Source organism: Felis catus, chromosome F1 (genome assembly GCF_018350175.1).
Source record: "Felis catus isolate Fca126 chromosome F1, F.catus_Fca126_mat1.0, whole genome shotgun sequence".
NCBI lineage: Eukaryota > Metazoa > Chordata > Mammalia > Carnivora > Felidae > Felis > Felis catus.
This window is the reverse complement of record NC_058384.1, coordinates 18613426-18627664: the sequence shown is the minus strand read 5'-3', so window position 1 is coordinate 18627664 and position 14239 is coordinate 18613426. Positions and strand designations below refer to the sequence as shown.

Here is a 14239-nt window from a genome sequence, read left to right as displayed (position 1 = left end):
GGTTGTTTCCACCACTTGCAGCCAGGCTGAGCCAGTGAGCCCTCCCTCACAGACCAGTGTGGGTTACAGCTCTGGGTGAATCTATGTCTCATAAGGAGAGTTTGATTAAGGCCGGATGGGTGGCTGCAGGGACCATATGTCTGAGAACAGAGCACAGGTCACCGAGAGGTGAAAAGATCCTGGTCCACTCAGCACATTTGGAACTCAAGAGAGGAGGACCAAGAGGTAAAGGACTTAAGCAGAATCCAAATCACCACCAGGAGCCACAATCTGTTGGAGCCCGTGGCTCCAACGGGCAGGACGGCAGCATAAATTTCAGTGAGGCAAAGCTAAGTGGTAACGGACTTTAACTTCTGTCATCTATAGTTAATTTGCAGAATAAATTGGTCAGGGCAGCAAAAGGACTTAACATCCACATTCATTTGAAAAACAGAAGCTAGATGAGTATCAAGAGGAAAATGGAGACCGTTACGACATTCCCTTGCTGGTTGGAATAGTATTATTATTAAATAATATTTTTATTAAAAATTTCTAGACCGTTTGGTAGTTAAAGATATTTATACACCAGCCTTCGCAGTGTCTCAGCAAGGCATTGAATCTCCCTCTGCGGAGCCACATAAGCCCCCAGAGGCTCCCACCTGAGTGTAAGTCATGTCAGCATCCCAGCCACTCTCTCTGTCTCTCTTTGTCTCTCTCTCTCTCTCTCTCTCTCTCTCTGTCACACACACACACACACACACACACACACACACACACTGTGCAAGCCAAGCTCTTGTCACGTGGAGCGAAGGCAAGTACTGGTCACATGCCAGTTCCACCCGTTTCAGAATGTCAAGGAGTTTCTCTCCATTATGCTTGTCTTGTCCAGATTTGAAGTCTGAAGGAAAAGAGAGGACAAGCCCCCAGGTGGAGCACATAAAGGGCAGGAGACTGAATACATGGAGGAGGAGGTGGAAGGAGTCACACACAGAATGTCCCTGAGGGGATGGCTCTGGCAGAGCGAAGGGGACTCCTGGGCACCCCTGACTGGCAAATGATACTGCCTGGGAAATAGGAGGAAGCATCGTTAATTCCACTCCGGAAAGGACCGAAAGCTCAGAGAAGCCCACGCTGGTCCTGGGAGCGGTGTCTCTCTGGTCCAGGCTTCTCCCTCCACTTGTGCCTGGGCTACTCCCCAGAGTGATCCTGGCTCCTTCTGCCCCCGAGTGGTCTGAGGGTGCGCTTGGCCTCCCAGCACAGCTTCCCAGACAGGACACACAAGACTGGGGAAACTTGCGGACAAGAGCACGGGAGTCTCTGCTGGGAGCCCGCTGAGCGTGCCCACTCACTCGGGTGGTCTCTCCACTACTGGAGGGTCGCAAAGAGCCATCCCACGGGTGCTCCTCATTTTCCCCTCTCTCTGAGCCCCGTCCTCCGCCTCCCTCCCCATGCCGCTCTGTCAGCAGGGATAATCCCGTGCAGCTCTGTACATCCACAAGGCTGTGACTCTGAATCTCGATGTCAGGTTTATTTTGATGTTGACGAGAAGCTGCACAGAGCTGCAGCGGGGCCTCGGGATGCCGAGGGAGCCGAAAACTTCTTCTCTCTTCCCATTGCCTGGGGCCCTGAGAGGAAGTCCAGCAGGTGCACGGCCAGCCCCCAGGCATCACTGGCCGTCGAGCAGGGGAGAGCTCAGTGGTTGATGTCACAATGCTACAGGCTATGGACACTGCGGTGGAGGGACTACAGCTCTTACATCCTGAGTGGCGTCTCCCTAAAACTCATGCCCACCTCATGTGACCTTGCTTGGAAACGGGTTCTCTGCCGATATAATTCACAGAGTGGGTCCCAAATCCAATGACTGGTGTCCTTAGAAGGAAGAGGGAAACTTGGAAAATTTGGGCACAGAGAAGGCGACCGCATAACAGCTGAGACCAGGATCGGAGCGGTGCAGCTTCAAGCCGAGAAACTCCAAGAAATGCCATGAGGTGAGCCACTAGAAGCTGGCAGAGGCGAGGAAGGATTCTTCCCGAGAGCTTGCAGAGGAAGCGTGGCCCTGTGGACACTTTGATTTGGGACTTTGTGCCTCCAGAACTGGAGGAATAAATTGTTTGAAGCCACTCTGTTGGTGCTGATTTGTTTTGGCAGCCCTAGGAAATGAAGGGGGAGAGACTGGATAAGAACAAAAACCTTGGAGAACCGCTCAGAGTCGCATGAAAGGCATCTGGTGAATAACGTGTCGGGCTGGAAGAGGCAAATGAAAAAATGGAATCACGTCAACATTACAAAAGGGTGTTCAACAGTGTGCACGTATATTCATTACACTTCAGCCAAGGCTGAGCAGGTACCTGCGGAGTACCCAGTGCTGGGCTCTGGGGACGTATGGGTGAGTAAGGCCCCATCTTGGAGAAGAGTGGGACAGACAAGACATGGAACCAAACTCAGTCTGATGCAGTGGTGGGTGCTCTTCTGGACACGGGCTCCAGGTACCAGTGGAATTACTTCTAGTAGGGACGATGGGAGCAGAGAGGATCTTAATAAATATATAGGGAAGGAAGGGGGTGCCTGGATGGTGCAGTCCATTAAGCTCAGGTAACTTTGGCTCAGGTAACAATCTCACGTTCGTGAGGTTGAACCCCACATCAGGCTCTGTGCTGACAGTGCGGAGCCTGCTTGGGATTCTCTGTCCTCCTTTCTCTCTGCCCCTCCCCCACTCATTCTCTCTCTCTCTCTCTCTCTCTCTCTCTCTCTCTCTCTCAATACATAAACTTTAAAATAGATAAATGAATAAATGTATAGAGAAAGGCGGAGGGAAGAGAGAATTTTTGGTGTGTGAGAACAGTGATACCAGCCCCATGTCCCATATGCACATAGTAACTGTTTCCAGATAACCCCCTGAGCCGCATCAGGTTTCCTGGCCTCAACTCTATGGTGAATCCTAATGAGGCTTTGGGTTAGGACTCGAGGAGTTACAGGCGGTGAGAGACCAGAAAGAGCTACAATCCCTTTGCTTCTTGCCACCCCTTTGTATTTGTTGAATGCTCACCGAGGGCCAGGCATTGGGTGAGAACCAGGCAGTTTCTGGGCCACTGGGGACTGGCAGTCTGGCTGACGAGAAGGGTTCATGTTTGACAAAGCTTTAGGGCTTCCTAGGAATTCTTGGATTTTATTATCGATCCTCTTGAGACACATGGAGCTGCGTAAAGATGGGTCTCTAGGCATCCTCAAAGCGGCGGTTCATGGAGCTTTCTTCATTTTTCCCCTTGTCACTAAGTTCAAGATTAAAGGGGGTGCAGATGGAGTCACAGCCAGGCAAAGACCATCTTTGTGTTTTTATTAATCCCTTGGCAGGTGCTGCTATTCCATTTTTTGGACTCAACCTCTCCTCCTAAGTGGACCATCACTATTACTGACCAAAAAAGAGGCTGACAGAGGCTTTGGTGAGTTTTGGTCAGAGGTTTGGTCAGTTTGTTACTCGATTAACTGTTCCCATGCCAAAGAGGACTAACGACTTTTGGCAAAGACAGAGCATTGCACCTGCACTAAAACTTCAGTTTAACGTGAACCCAACTAGCCAGGAACCTCAACCAGGCAATCGTTTGTTTGACAACGTGCCCATCAAGGGGAGAGGGAATCCTAAGAAACTGTAACCTTAGGTTGTCGATCAACTTTTCAAAAGCCCTTTGGGGTACATGTACCGTTTTATTTCTGTCTCCTACAGCTTCTAAATCTGCACAGTCACAATTGATAAACAAAACGATCACCTGAGGTGCCTTGAGGAAAGGCTTAATTCTGTTTGGTAGGCAATGCTTCACGAGACAGGCAGAAAATTGGAAAACTGCATTTTTAGAGAAGAAAAATGTCAACAGGAATTGGAGGAAAAGTAAGCATTTTCTGGCTAAGTATCAATTAAACAAAAAATTCAATTTTCCAGAAGACACCTTTTCTTCAACCCCACAGTTAATTGTGCTTTGCCAAGGTGCCCAGTGGATGTTTGACGACTGCTAATTATTTACACTGGACCTCACCACACCCAGAGATGCTGCTCATGCCTATAACAAAGACCATTTGCTCTTTCCAGAAGCTTCCTGAAGAAGTACCAAAGAACTAGATCTGAAGCTTCAGAAACTTTAATTTGAGGGCCAAAAGAATACATCCTGACATAGGGTATTTTTTAATTGTGAATTCATGTGTAGGGAAGGGCAGGAATATAAAGTCTATGTCCAACATGTTGGACAGTTGTGAACCAATGGTTTTCTAGTATTTAATCCCAAAAGCACATCCCCAAAGATGTGCTTCCTCCAAGCTCATGGGTAATGATGAATGTGTGCCTGGAAACGTGGGTGGGCTCCTGTGTCCAGGCTGAGATGGGGCAAGGTGGGAAAACTGCAGAAGATACAGGTTTCCATGTTTCATCCTTAGGGCCATTCTTGGGGGCTAGAGCGTCCCCCCGGCTCTTGCTGTTACAACCACTGTCTTTTTTTATTGGTGAAGTAGAATGCGCGATGCTGAATCCCAGTACAAATGCTGTCACTCACGCCCCCCGCAGCGATGTGCCTTCCACCTCAGCCGCTGTCGGATACCCGCGGCCTCATGGCCCAGGACGCCAATCATATCCGTTTGCCACTTTGTGACATTAGTGGCTGTAACGCTCCCACATTTACTAGTCACGGGAAAACCACTGCCTGCTCGTCGGTGCCACAATTGGCTGCTCCTTTTTTTAAGCTTAACTCCTTCTATCCCAAGGTAAACGCTCCATGTACAGCCATAGCCTTTGAGATTTTACCCAATTTGCAAGGTGTCCTTTTGCGGTATTTCCTCAAATTTTTGCAATCAGATTATCTCGGGCCAGTTCACATTTGTCCTTGAGAGGGGTGGAACTTGCCCTGGATGGACGTCCCTCTTTTTTTTTAGGAGAAAACCAGAAAATCTCAAAAGAACCCAGGACAGCAAGGCGAGAAACGAATTGAAACCCTGCCTGTCTGGTTAGTACCTAGTCACGTCGTATACAAGTCATTATAAATGATTTATTAATTCGACAGACGTCGGTAGACATTCAATACATATTTGCTTAATGAATTGTCGAATGCATTAGCTACTTGTTAGGCAATAACAACACTGTGGGACATTACAGTGGAAGAACTAGACACAGTTTTGCCCCTCAAGGAGCCCGTTTGGTGGCGGGCGGGGCAGGCAAGTAGACAGGCATCGTGAGAGTAATTAACTTCGGAGAGGCCTCACCGTGTCCCAGGTACGGCAAAGCTGTCTTCATGGATTATATCAGTTCACCTCCACCGCGGCTTTATGAAAGCAGTTCAGTTGCTGTCTCTTTTTTATGGACGAGAAAGCCCAGGCCCAGAAAGGTTCAGAAACTCACCCGAAATTGTACAGCTAGCAAGTGCTAAGGTCAGAAGTCAATCCCGGGCAGTCTGACTCCGACCTCACACTTTAAACTGCTGTGCCGCTGGGGCAGCCGTGGGCGAGCAGAGGAGTGGATGGTTTGGGGAGGTAGAGAATGTGGAGACTGGGTGATTGGTTGGGAGGGCAAGGAAGAACCGACAACGAAGCCGGGCCTCGCATGCTGAGCAGTGAGGAAGCTGGTGCCATTTGCTGGACGAGCACCTTGGAGAGAAGAGGCAGGCTGATGGAGAGAGTGTGGATGAATGACCACAGCAGCGTGGGACATGTTGGCTTTGAGGTGCCCGTCAGACATTCAGATGGATTTCCAAGCAAGCTATTGACAAGGCTCTGTTAACACCGGTGGGAGAGGTCCTGGGAGTTGGCTGTGGTTAGGATAACGCTTTGTTCTTGCCACTGGATCCTTCGAAGCTTTAGTACGAGGCTAGCCACTGTTTACAAATGCTTCGGTTTTATTCTTTATGTTTGACTTGTTTTTAACTTTTAAGTCTATGATCGTGGTTGTTATATTCACCCCCTTTACCCTGCCCCCCAAAACATATATCCATGGAGAGAGAGAGAGAGAGAGAGAGAGAGAGAGGAGGGATATGGATATGCTTGAAATGGATAGAGGAGTTTCAAAGATGAAACCCAATTGGAACACAATTACTGACCCCAAACACTCGCTGTCTCCTACAGAGGAGTAGAGAGAAGTGGCCAGTTTATGCCCTGTCCCCTTCTCCTTGATTATTAACCCATCACATTGTACTTTATTCAGGTCTCAGAGACTGTCTTACTGCAAGTCTAGGAGTTCATTTTAAGTCATCCCAAGTGACCTGAACCTCTCTGTCCAAAGACGTGACCAAACATCCCGAGAGACTGATCTGAGCCGGAGGGCGTCGATGGAAATGTGAATTTAGATACCTCCCGGACACCCTTTGTGACCAGGAGCAGGCTGGCGGCGGGGAGGGTGGTGGAATGCAGGGTGTTGGGGGGCTCCAGGGTGCGGTTTGCCACGGCTGTGCTTCATCTGCCCCACGTCAGGCTTTCTTTCCTGTAGATCCTGTGCCGTCTCCAAGGGCTAGGATCTAATTAGTTTGCATTTGATTTCTTTGCTGCCTAATGAACTACCTCTGTAGTTCTGGCTGTGATGTCATTAGCATCTCATTGCCTTGGGCACCAACTCAGGAGAGAGAGTCTTAAGCAGTCCCCGAATCCTACAGGAATTGTACCAATTTACTTCATAACAACTAATCCACCTCCATGACCTGTCAGTTCCTACCAGCAGAGCAGACCCTGTATAAGGATGGGTCCCTCGCTTTTATCATCCTCGTACGCTCCTGAGTCTAGGTGGGTCAGTATGTACACGCCTAAGGCCATGGGCACATCCACAATGAGATTCGAAACATTGAGGGTGCCAACATTCTCATTCCACAATATTCTATTGAGGAAATTCATCCACTGGGTGCTGTAGGATACAGATTTAGCCTAAAGCAAATGGCATTTATTTATAGCAAACTGTATTTGCAAAATGCTTTGCAGTTTTGGGGTTGTTAACTACATTCCAGGTTGGCTGTTCTTCTACTTATATGAAAGCTAAGTGTCATGGCTGGACTCCAAAGCCTCCCTGAGAGCAATTCGATGAATTCTGCAAACAGGGATAAGAGGGGGCCACGCCCCTTCTGGGCACCTGGATGCCCTTGAGCAGAAGGCACTTTTGCCAATTATAATCTTTTAAGACCTTAATTGTAGCTCCTTTCTTATGTCCAGAGTCTCTGTAACTTGTTGAAATCGCATATTCATTTTATTAAGAGACAACGTAGTGCCTTAATTTCCACCAGGGATCTAGAGGGCAGAAGAGGCAAGAAGTACCTAAGGAATGTAACCAGAGTGGGAGGTGGAGGGGAGAGCCATTGCACAATAAGGAAATAGGGGGGGTCTCCTCTCTGTGACTCTCTCTACCTCCCACTCCAACACTGAGGGGGAGTTAAAAGCAAATGTCAAAGATCAGACTCCCCTAAAGCTTTTAGGATTTGAACTACTCTCTCGCTTGCCACAAACATGATGTTATAGGTGCTCTCTTTGGGCAAAGGGAGATTTATCTGGGCTTTCACCACCGGACTCCATCATTTTAAGGAGTATTTCCCAATTGTGCCTTTAACTGCGCATGGAAAATGCATTTCCTCTTTGAAAAATCTCTCTCACACACACATCTCTATTCTTTGCTGGAGCCTGAATGGATGGCTTTGGGAGTTCGCTGCTCATCACTTCTGTATAAATCCAGCTCCTCTCTAGACAGCTCCGTACTGCATGACCAGGGGGCTCGAGGGTCCTTCACAGGGCCTGCTTTCTATGAACCTGAATATTTTCAGGAGAAAGAAAATAGAATTCTGGATCAAAACAAGAGTTTGGTGGTCTGCCACCATCTTCTTTTGCATCCTCCTTCCCACGCCTCTCTTCTCCCTAACCGTGCTCCTGCCCGGATATTGAAGGGGATTCGTGGTATCTTGATTTTGCTTGGGACAGTCAGAAGACAGCCACCAGGGAATAGCCTCTCAACTGGTTACAGCAATTACAAGTCTTAAGGATGGAGTGCTGGAGGGCTGGGAGGTGGTCACTCAGCTCCACTGTGTTTGGGGATTCGGTGCCCTCTAGTGGCCACATCTGGCTGTCAGAGCGGTGCACCCTAAGTGATAAATGGGCAGGCGTCCTACACCTGAATGCGTGTGGAGTGTGTGGTGGGCAAGTGGGGGGCAGAGTTCCTGGATATTTGGGGATTCAAGGCGAGAGGAAGGGAATTTTGTGGCATATTATCTCCACTTAGAAGTGTCACTCCATGTGAAGAATATTGAGGGAGGATTTTCATTCTCCGTCTCTCAGAATTACCTGTCTCTTGCTCTCTATTGTCTCTCCTTAGGATACATTTTCTGGAATTAAGCTACTCATTAAATTTTTTTTCTTATTCCACTGGAAAAAAATGGCACTGTCACACACTTTTTTAAGTTGCCAGGTGTTACTTTTCCAAGTTTATTTTCTGTATAGTACCAGAGTGGCCACACAGAATTCATTGCAAGATTTTTCCTCTCACAGAAGTCATTTTACACTTGATATCGCCATCTAGTGGTCATTTCATGGGACCTCTTTTCCCCGCCTCTTGAATACACTCCACAAGGAGGGCTGTGGGTTGAGGAGATGAATCTGATCGGAAGGGTCACGAGGGCCCTCCAGGAGACACTCAAGCTCCGTGGCAAGGTTTGTGCAGCAAAAATTTTTAAATTTTGTCTTGAAAAGACGCACTGTGTTTTCACTGATTTTTTTTCTTTTTTTTTGGAGTTTCATTCACTTCCCCAATGAATGAAGGCCTTTTTTTCTAGAAATCGTATCAAGAATCCAAGACCTCATTCACTTCTTATCCCTGCCCAGTCCATATAGCCTGTCGAAGAAGACTGAGGCCTGGCCAGGGGCTGGGTGAGGAGAGTCCTTCCAGATTGTGGTCATTTTACAAATACTCTCAGCCATGGGACTGACTGAGTTGCATAAGCCTGAATGTCAATCAGGATTTACATGTGGCTCAAGGGACCTTGGGGCTCGCTGGTGTGGGCTCCTGGGCCTCCCTATTTGATAACATCATTCTTGGTTTTGGTACCTGTAACTATGCAGTTTTTATAAACTAGGAAAGGCTTCAGTTCCACTCTGGGTTTGTTATTAAACAAAAAGCAAATGTGAAATGAATTGTATCCCGTGTTTGCAGTCACTGAGAGAATCCTTTGTGTTAGTGAGCAGGGGGAAAGCCATGTCAGTGGAGTCTCTGGATGAAGATGCCTCATCCACATAATGAGGGTGTTCATCTGGGAGACAACAGTGCTGAAATGTCTCATGACGTTTCCAAACAGGTTCATATTACATAACAAACAAGAGACAGGCGAGCAGAGCACTCCCTGGACCCCACAAGAGAGAACCTTGTTATCAAGTCAATGAGGTGTATCCCGGTCACCTTCTGGAACCTTCCAACCATTTCCCCCAGAGATCTGGCCCATCGAGTACCGCATTTCCCCCAGATCAGGCCGAGATGACCAGAATGAATGTTCTAGATCTGTCCCTTGTTCCTAAAATCTCTGTGGTCTGCATGAAATTGTCTCATGTTCGGGACTGCAGTGGTGTCACAAAAGGCCAGGGGTGTAGAAAGGAACCCAAGGCAAAGGTAGACTTGGGTCAGCGGACCCTACTTCCATCTTCCTCTGGAATGAAGAGGTTAAATGGGAAATCATGAAGGCTTGGAGGACAAATATCAAGCCATGCTTTCTTCCATAGGGAACAAAGGATTATGTTCGGGTAGGCATTTCTCATCTTTGACACCAAAAATAAACCAAGAGTTTCTCTAACTACCTTTTTTACTCATCAGTCAAGGGCGATGTGAACCTGTCTCTTTGGAGTGCTTTGGAACGCAGATCTTTTTGAAAAAGCCAGAACTCCCTCCCCATATTCAATACATTGATGGGTAATGAAGCAGAGAAGTCCTCTTCTTCCCCCAATGACTCAAAGGCTTTGGAATCTGGCAAAACTGGATTCAAATCCCAGCTCTGACCACCTACTACCCTTGTGTGATCTTAAGGCTCTTGACCTCACTTTCCTCACCCATAACATGGATGCAATGATGGAAGTCCATGCAGAGAGTTCTTGTAAGGGTTGAAGGAGGCCTGGACCGGATCTCACTTCATAGTTTAGGTAAATCTTACCTGTGGTTATAATGAAAACTGTTATGATGGTGGTTGGCCATGCACTAGCCACTGGGGTGTGTGCTTTAAAAACATGTTGTCATTTATTCATCACACAACGCTAGAGGTAGTACTAGGAATATCTTCATTTAATGGATGAGGGAGCTGAGTCCCGGAATAATCACTGTTGCTACTGTTTGTATTCCTGACGACAGTCCTAGATCCTGCACATGCATTGAAGATGCCTCCCTCTGAGGGGATCAGTGGAGCTGATGATTCTCCGAAAGGAAACAACCTGATCTCACATTTAGAAGGCTGTTTCCAACTCTGTTGGTTACTGGGAGGATGGGTTCCCCATATTCAATGGGGGGTCAGAATCACATCCGTAACCTTCCAGTGACATTTCGCGACCTCCCTACGATTTGACTCCGGCACTCGGGCCACAAGAACATGCAAGACCTTGCTCTTTCATGATCCTTGCTCACTGTTCCTTTTCGTTTTGTGTCCGGCAGGCAACTCTCCATCCGATGAGTCGGAGGAGCGGGAAAGAGACCCCAAGGTGCTGACGTTCCCAGAATACATCGCCAGCCTGTCAGAGTCTGGCACCAAGCGCATGGCAGCTGGGGTCCGCATGGAGTGCCAGAGCAAGGGACGCTGCCCCTCATCCTGCCCCCTGTGTCATGTGACATCCAGCCCTGACACTCCTGCTGAGCCAGTTCTGCTGGAGGTGACCAGAGCAGCCCCCATCTATGAACTGGTCACCAACAACCAGACCCAGAGGGTAAGAGGCCTGGGACCCTTGACTCTGGGAGGCCTGAGCAACAACAGAGGGCTTTGCAGATGGCCTGGGGGGTGACAGGGTGTAGTTGAGCTCCGTGCTAGAATATGGATAGTGAGACTTTTTGTTGAGCTAATCCGGGCACATCATTTGTTTAGATTTGCATGTTTGCATATGAAATCAAATCAGTGCATCCACAACACCCATGGTAATGAGTCAGGAGTCACAACTCAGCATTAGGGTAGGTCCTTGAGCAACAAGGGCTGGAAAGAAAAAGGTGGAGAGGGAGGCATGGCATTTGTAGTCACTAAAGGCCTTGTTCAGAAAGCCTCAGGGGACAGTCGTGAGAGGAGGCTCGGCTCCCCTAACAGATCCCGAGCCTGGACCAGCTGTGAGGTTAGGAGGACCAGCTGTGAGGTTAGGAGGTCCCGAAGGGAAGGGTCTGGTCTTAGCCTGGAGGGGATGGTTTTCTGCCCGTCACTTTGACTCTCAGAACAAAGACTATAAAACACCACATCCGTGCAAATCTTCCACCTCAAATAATGCTACTAGATCATGACATTTCCCAGCAGCACCCCCTTTCCCTCTGCGGCTCCCTTTCCAAAGGTGCTGCCAGAGAATGAATGGACCCAAAGGAATAAGCTGGAGACATGTGGCTTAGCTCATCTCCTAGCTCTCTGATCTCCTCAAGGACAGACAGAACAGAGTGGGTCAAACACACAACAGCAACGGTGATGACGATGACAAGAGTAAAAACACGAAAGCTCAGGGTGTGGGACTTTTGAGACGACAGGCAAAGGTGGCCTTGGGGACAAGACATAGTAGAGTCAGAGCAGAGAGCTGCTTACCTGCCTGAGAGGTGTGTCCATCGAGGTGGGGCCATAATTGCTTTCTCTGTCCTCCTTTAAGAGACACCTGGTGTATCGTGTTGTTTCATAGGTGATGCTCAGACCAACAAGGACAGATTTTGCACACGTGGGCTTCCCTCACCTTTCCGCCTCTGCCACAGACATTTCACTGAGTGTTTGAAGACAAGGTTTCTCAAAAGAATAAATGGTTCATTTGGCCTATGAATTCCTCTTCAGTCTAGTAGAAGTGACTGGGGAGGAGGAGTTGGAGAGAAAGGCCCACGAGAGGGGGTTTACAAGGATGATGAGGAGGAGGGGTTGGTGTCACTGTGGAGACCCAAAGCTGCGGTGGCTTTAAACCAGCGCCCTTACCTGTCTTTTGTGAGCACCCAAGGCTGCTGGTGCCCCAGGATCACCTGTGCACTTGCCTGGGAACAGCAGAGGCAGAGAGCCCACTCCCAGCCCCGTGCTGTGGGGCAAGGCATGCAAAGATGCAGAATAAGGGAGAGCCTGGTGGGAGAGGAGGACAGAGACTCATGGCTTCCTGTAGGGCATCATGAGCATGATGGGGAAGCTAGAGGAATCTGTCTTCATCATCCCCCTCTCTGGATCTCCTACTTGCCACATCTTGGCCCCTCCCTACCTCCCTGCACTGGTTTCACGAGAGTGGTTGGGAGATACCAGGCATCTGGCTGTGTTTTGAATATTTTAATTTCTAAACGCATAGACAAGGTGGCCTAATCGGTTCAGTCACCATCCCGTAGTTGTTCTTTCTTATGCCTCAAACGCATTCTTTCTTCTCTGCTCATTCTCTCTACTCCTCTGTTTTTCCTTCCAATTTTCTCTTTCTCCCAAAGAAGGAGGATGTGGAGTGTAGAAGCAAAGGAGGGGGTGGGGGTGCTAAGTCGCAAAACCTGTAAGTCAGGGTGTGTTCTTATCCCTACCTCTCTGGCATGTCTGGAACCAATTTTCTAACCTCTCTTGGTCTCCTTGGCCTCCTTCTCTGGGACCAGACAATCTGTGATGCCATATTTCAGTCTGTGATTAGAAGCAGCCCAGAAACCAGTAGGTGGAGCCGTATAATCCGCCAGGTGTCCCAGACTCAACAAACTTGAACTCACCATCTTCCACCCCAAACAGCACAGACATTGTGCTTCAATCTCAGTGAATGGGATTCTCTTCTACCAAGTTGCCCCAAATGGAGACCAAGTATGTTTCCTTTTCTTGTCACTCCCTGACATCTGTGTATCACCAGGGATCACAGATATCTTGAATCCAGGGGCATCTGGAGGCTCAGTCACTTGAGCGTCCGACTTCGGCTCGGGTCATGACCTCGCGGTCTGTGAGTTCGAGCCCCGCGTCGGGCTCTGTGCTGACAGCTCAGAGCCTGGAGCCTGCTTCCGATTCTGTCTCTCCCTGTCTCTCTCTGCCCCTCCCCTGCTCATGCTCTGTCAACCTCTGTCTCAAAAATAAATAAAAACATTTTTAAAAGTGTAAAAAAAGAGCCAAATACCTTGAATCCATTCTCTTGTTACAGTACCCCCATCACAGCCTAACTATTTCAGTCATCCACTGTAACATCAGGCCGCCATCTTGTTACAGTAACCTCTTACTGGTTTTCCTGTGAGACCAGTCAGAGTTTTCTCTCTGATGTGGCTATCTGGTCTTACTGCAGCAAGATAATTCAGTGGCTCTGCAGAATCTGTTACATACAATCTAAAATCCTTAGCATGTCATTATAAGGGCCCTTCGTTGTCCCAACGGTGTCTTCACTTACACGGTTAGGGTGTACCCACTCTATACTTTATGTTCTATCCTCCAAATTTTAACTCTTTGTACCTCCTTAAACACATTTTCTGTTGTGCATCTAGCCCTTCACACTTGTCACTCTCGCTCCCAGGAATGGCTTGTCATACATTTCTGCCACTGGCAAACTCCTGCTGTGAAGTGTTTCCAGGTTTCAGCTCAAGCATCACCCGCTGTGACAAGCCTTCCCTTGTTCTCCGAGGCCAACCCATGTGCCTTCACGGCACATTGTCTGTATCCATACATCTTCTGGAACGCGTATCACCTCCTATCACAAGTGTTCACATGGTTCACTCTCCTGGAGACCCTGAGAAGCACTTGCTCTCCTGTGGAACCCCAGTGCCGAGTTGTAGTGGACACATAGTGAGCACTTTGCTGAATCAATGAATGAAATGAATAAATGGAGGAATGAAGGGACCGGTGAACTTGGCTCGAAAGTTCAGCTGCTTTCCTTAGAACAAAATAATAACAAAAATGGGAAAATCCCATTTCTTTTCTGGAATCAGGATTAAATCTCATAACAAATGAGGACTCCCCAGGCAATGCCTGACACACTGCAGATACTAAGAAAAACATTAATTTTTTTCCCCTTCCTTTCCAAAAGGCCTTCTTCTTGGTTCCTCTCTTCTACCCTGTCCTGCCTTCTGCAGCTAGCTATGGCCCAGGATTGAGGGAATCAGAACTCATGGAATTGTGTGAGTCAAAAGTGGAAAGTT

The 14239-nt window shown here is 48.3% G+C and overlaps 1 protein-coding gene across 8 annotated transcripts in view; it reads left to right on the top strand.

Annotated features, from left to right (window-relative positions):
- ASTN1 (astrotactin 1) overlaps nucleotides 1-14239 on the top strand; it is a 302845-nt gene that overhangs the window by 261032 nt on the left and 27574 nt on the right. For all 8 annotated transcript variants that reach the window (XM_019821665.3, XM_019821664.3, XM_019821666.3 and 5 more), the window contains one exon: nucleotides 10604-10872. In XM_019821665.3, the coding sequence (XP_019677224.3) occupies nucleotides 10604-10872 (269 nt within the window). The remainder of the gene's footprint in view (nucleotides 1-10603; nucleotides 10873-14239) is intronic.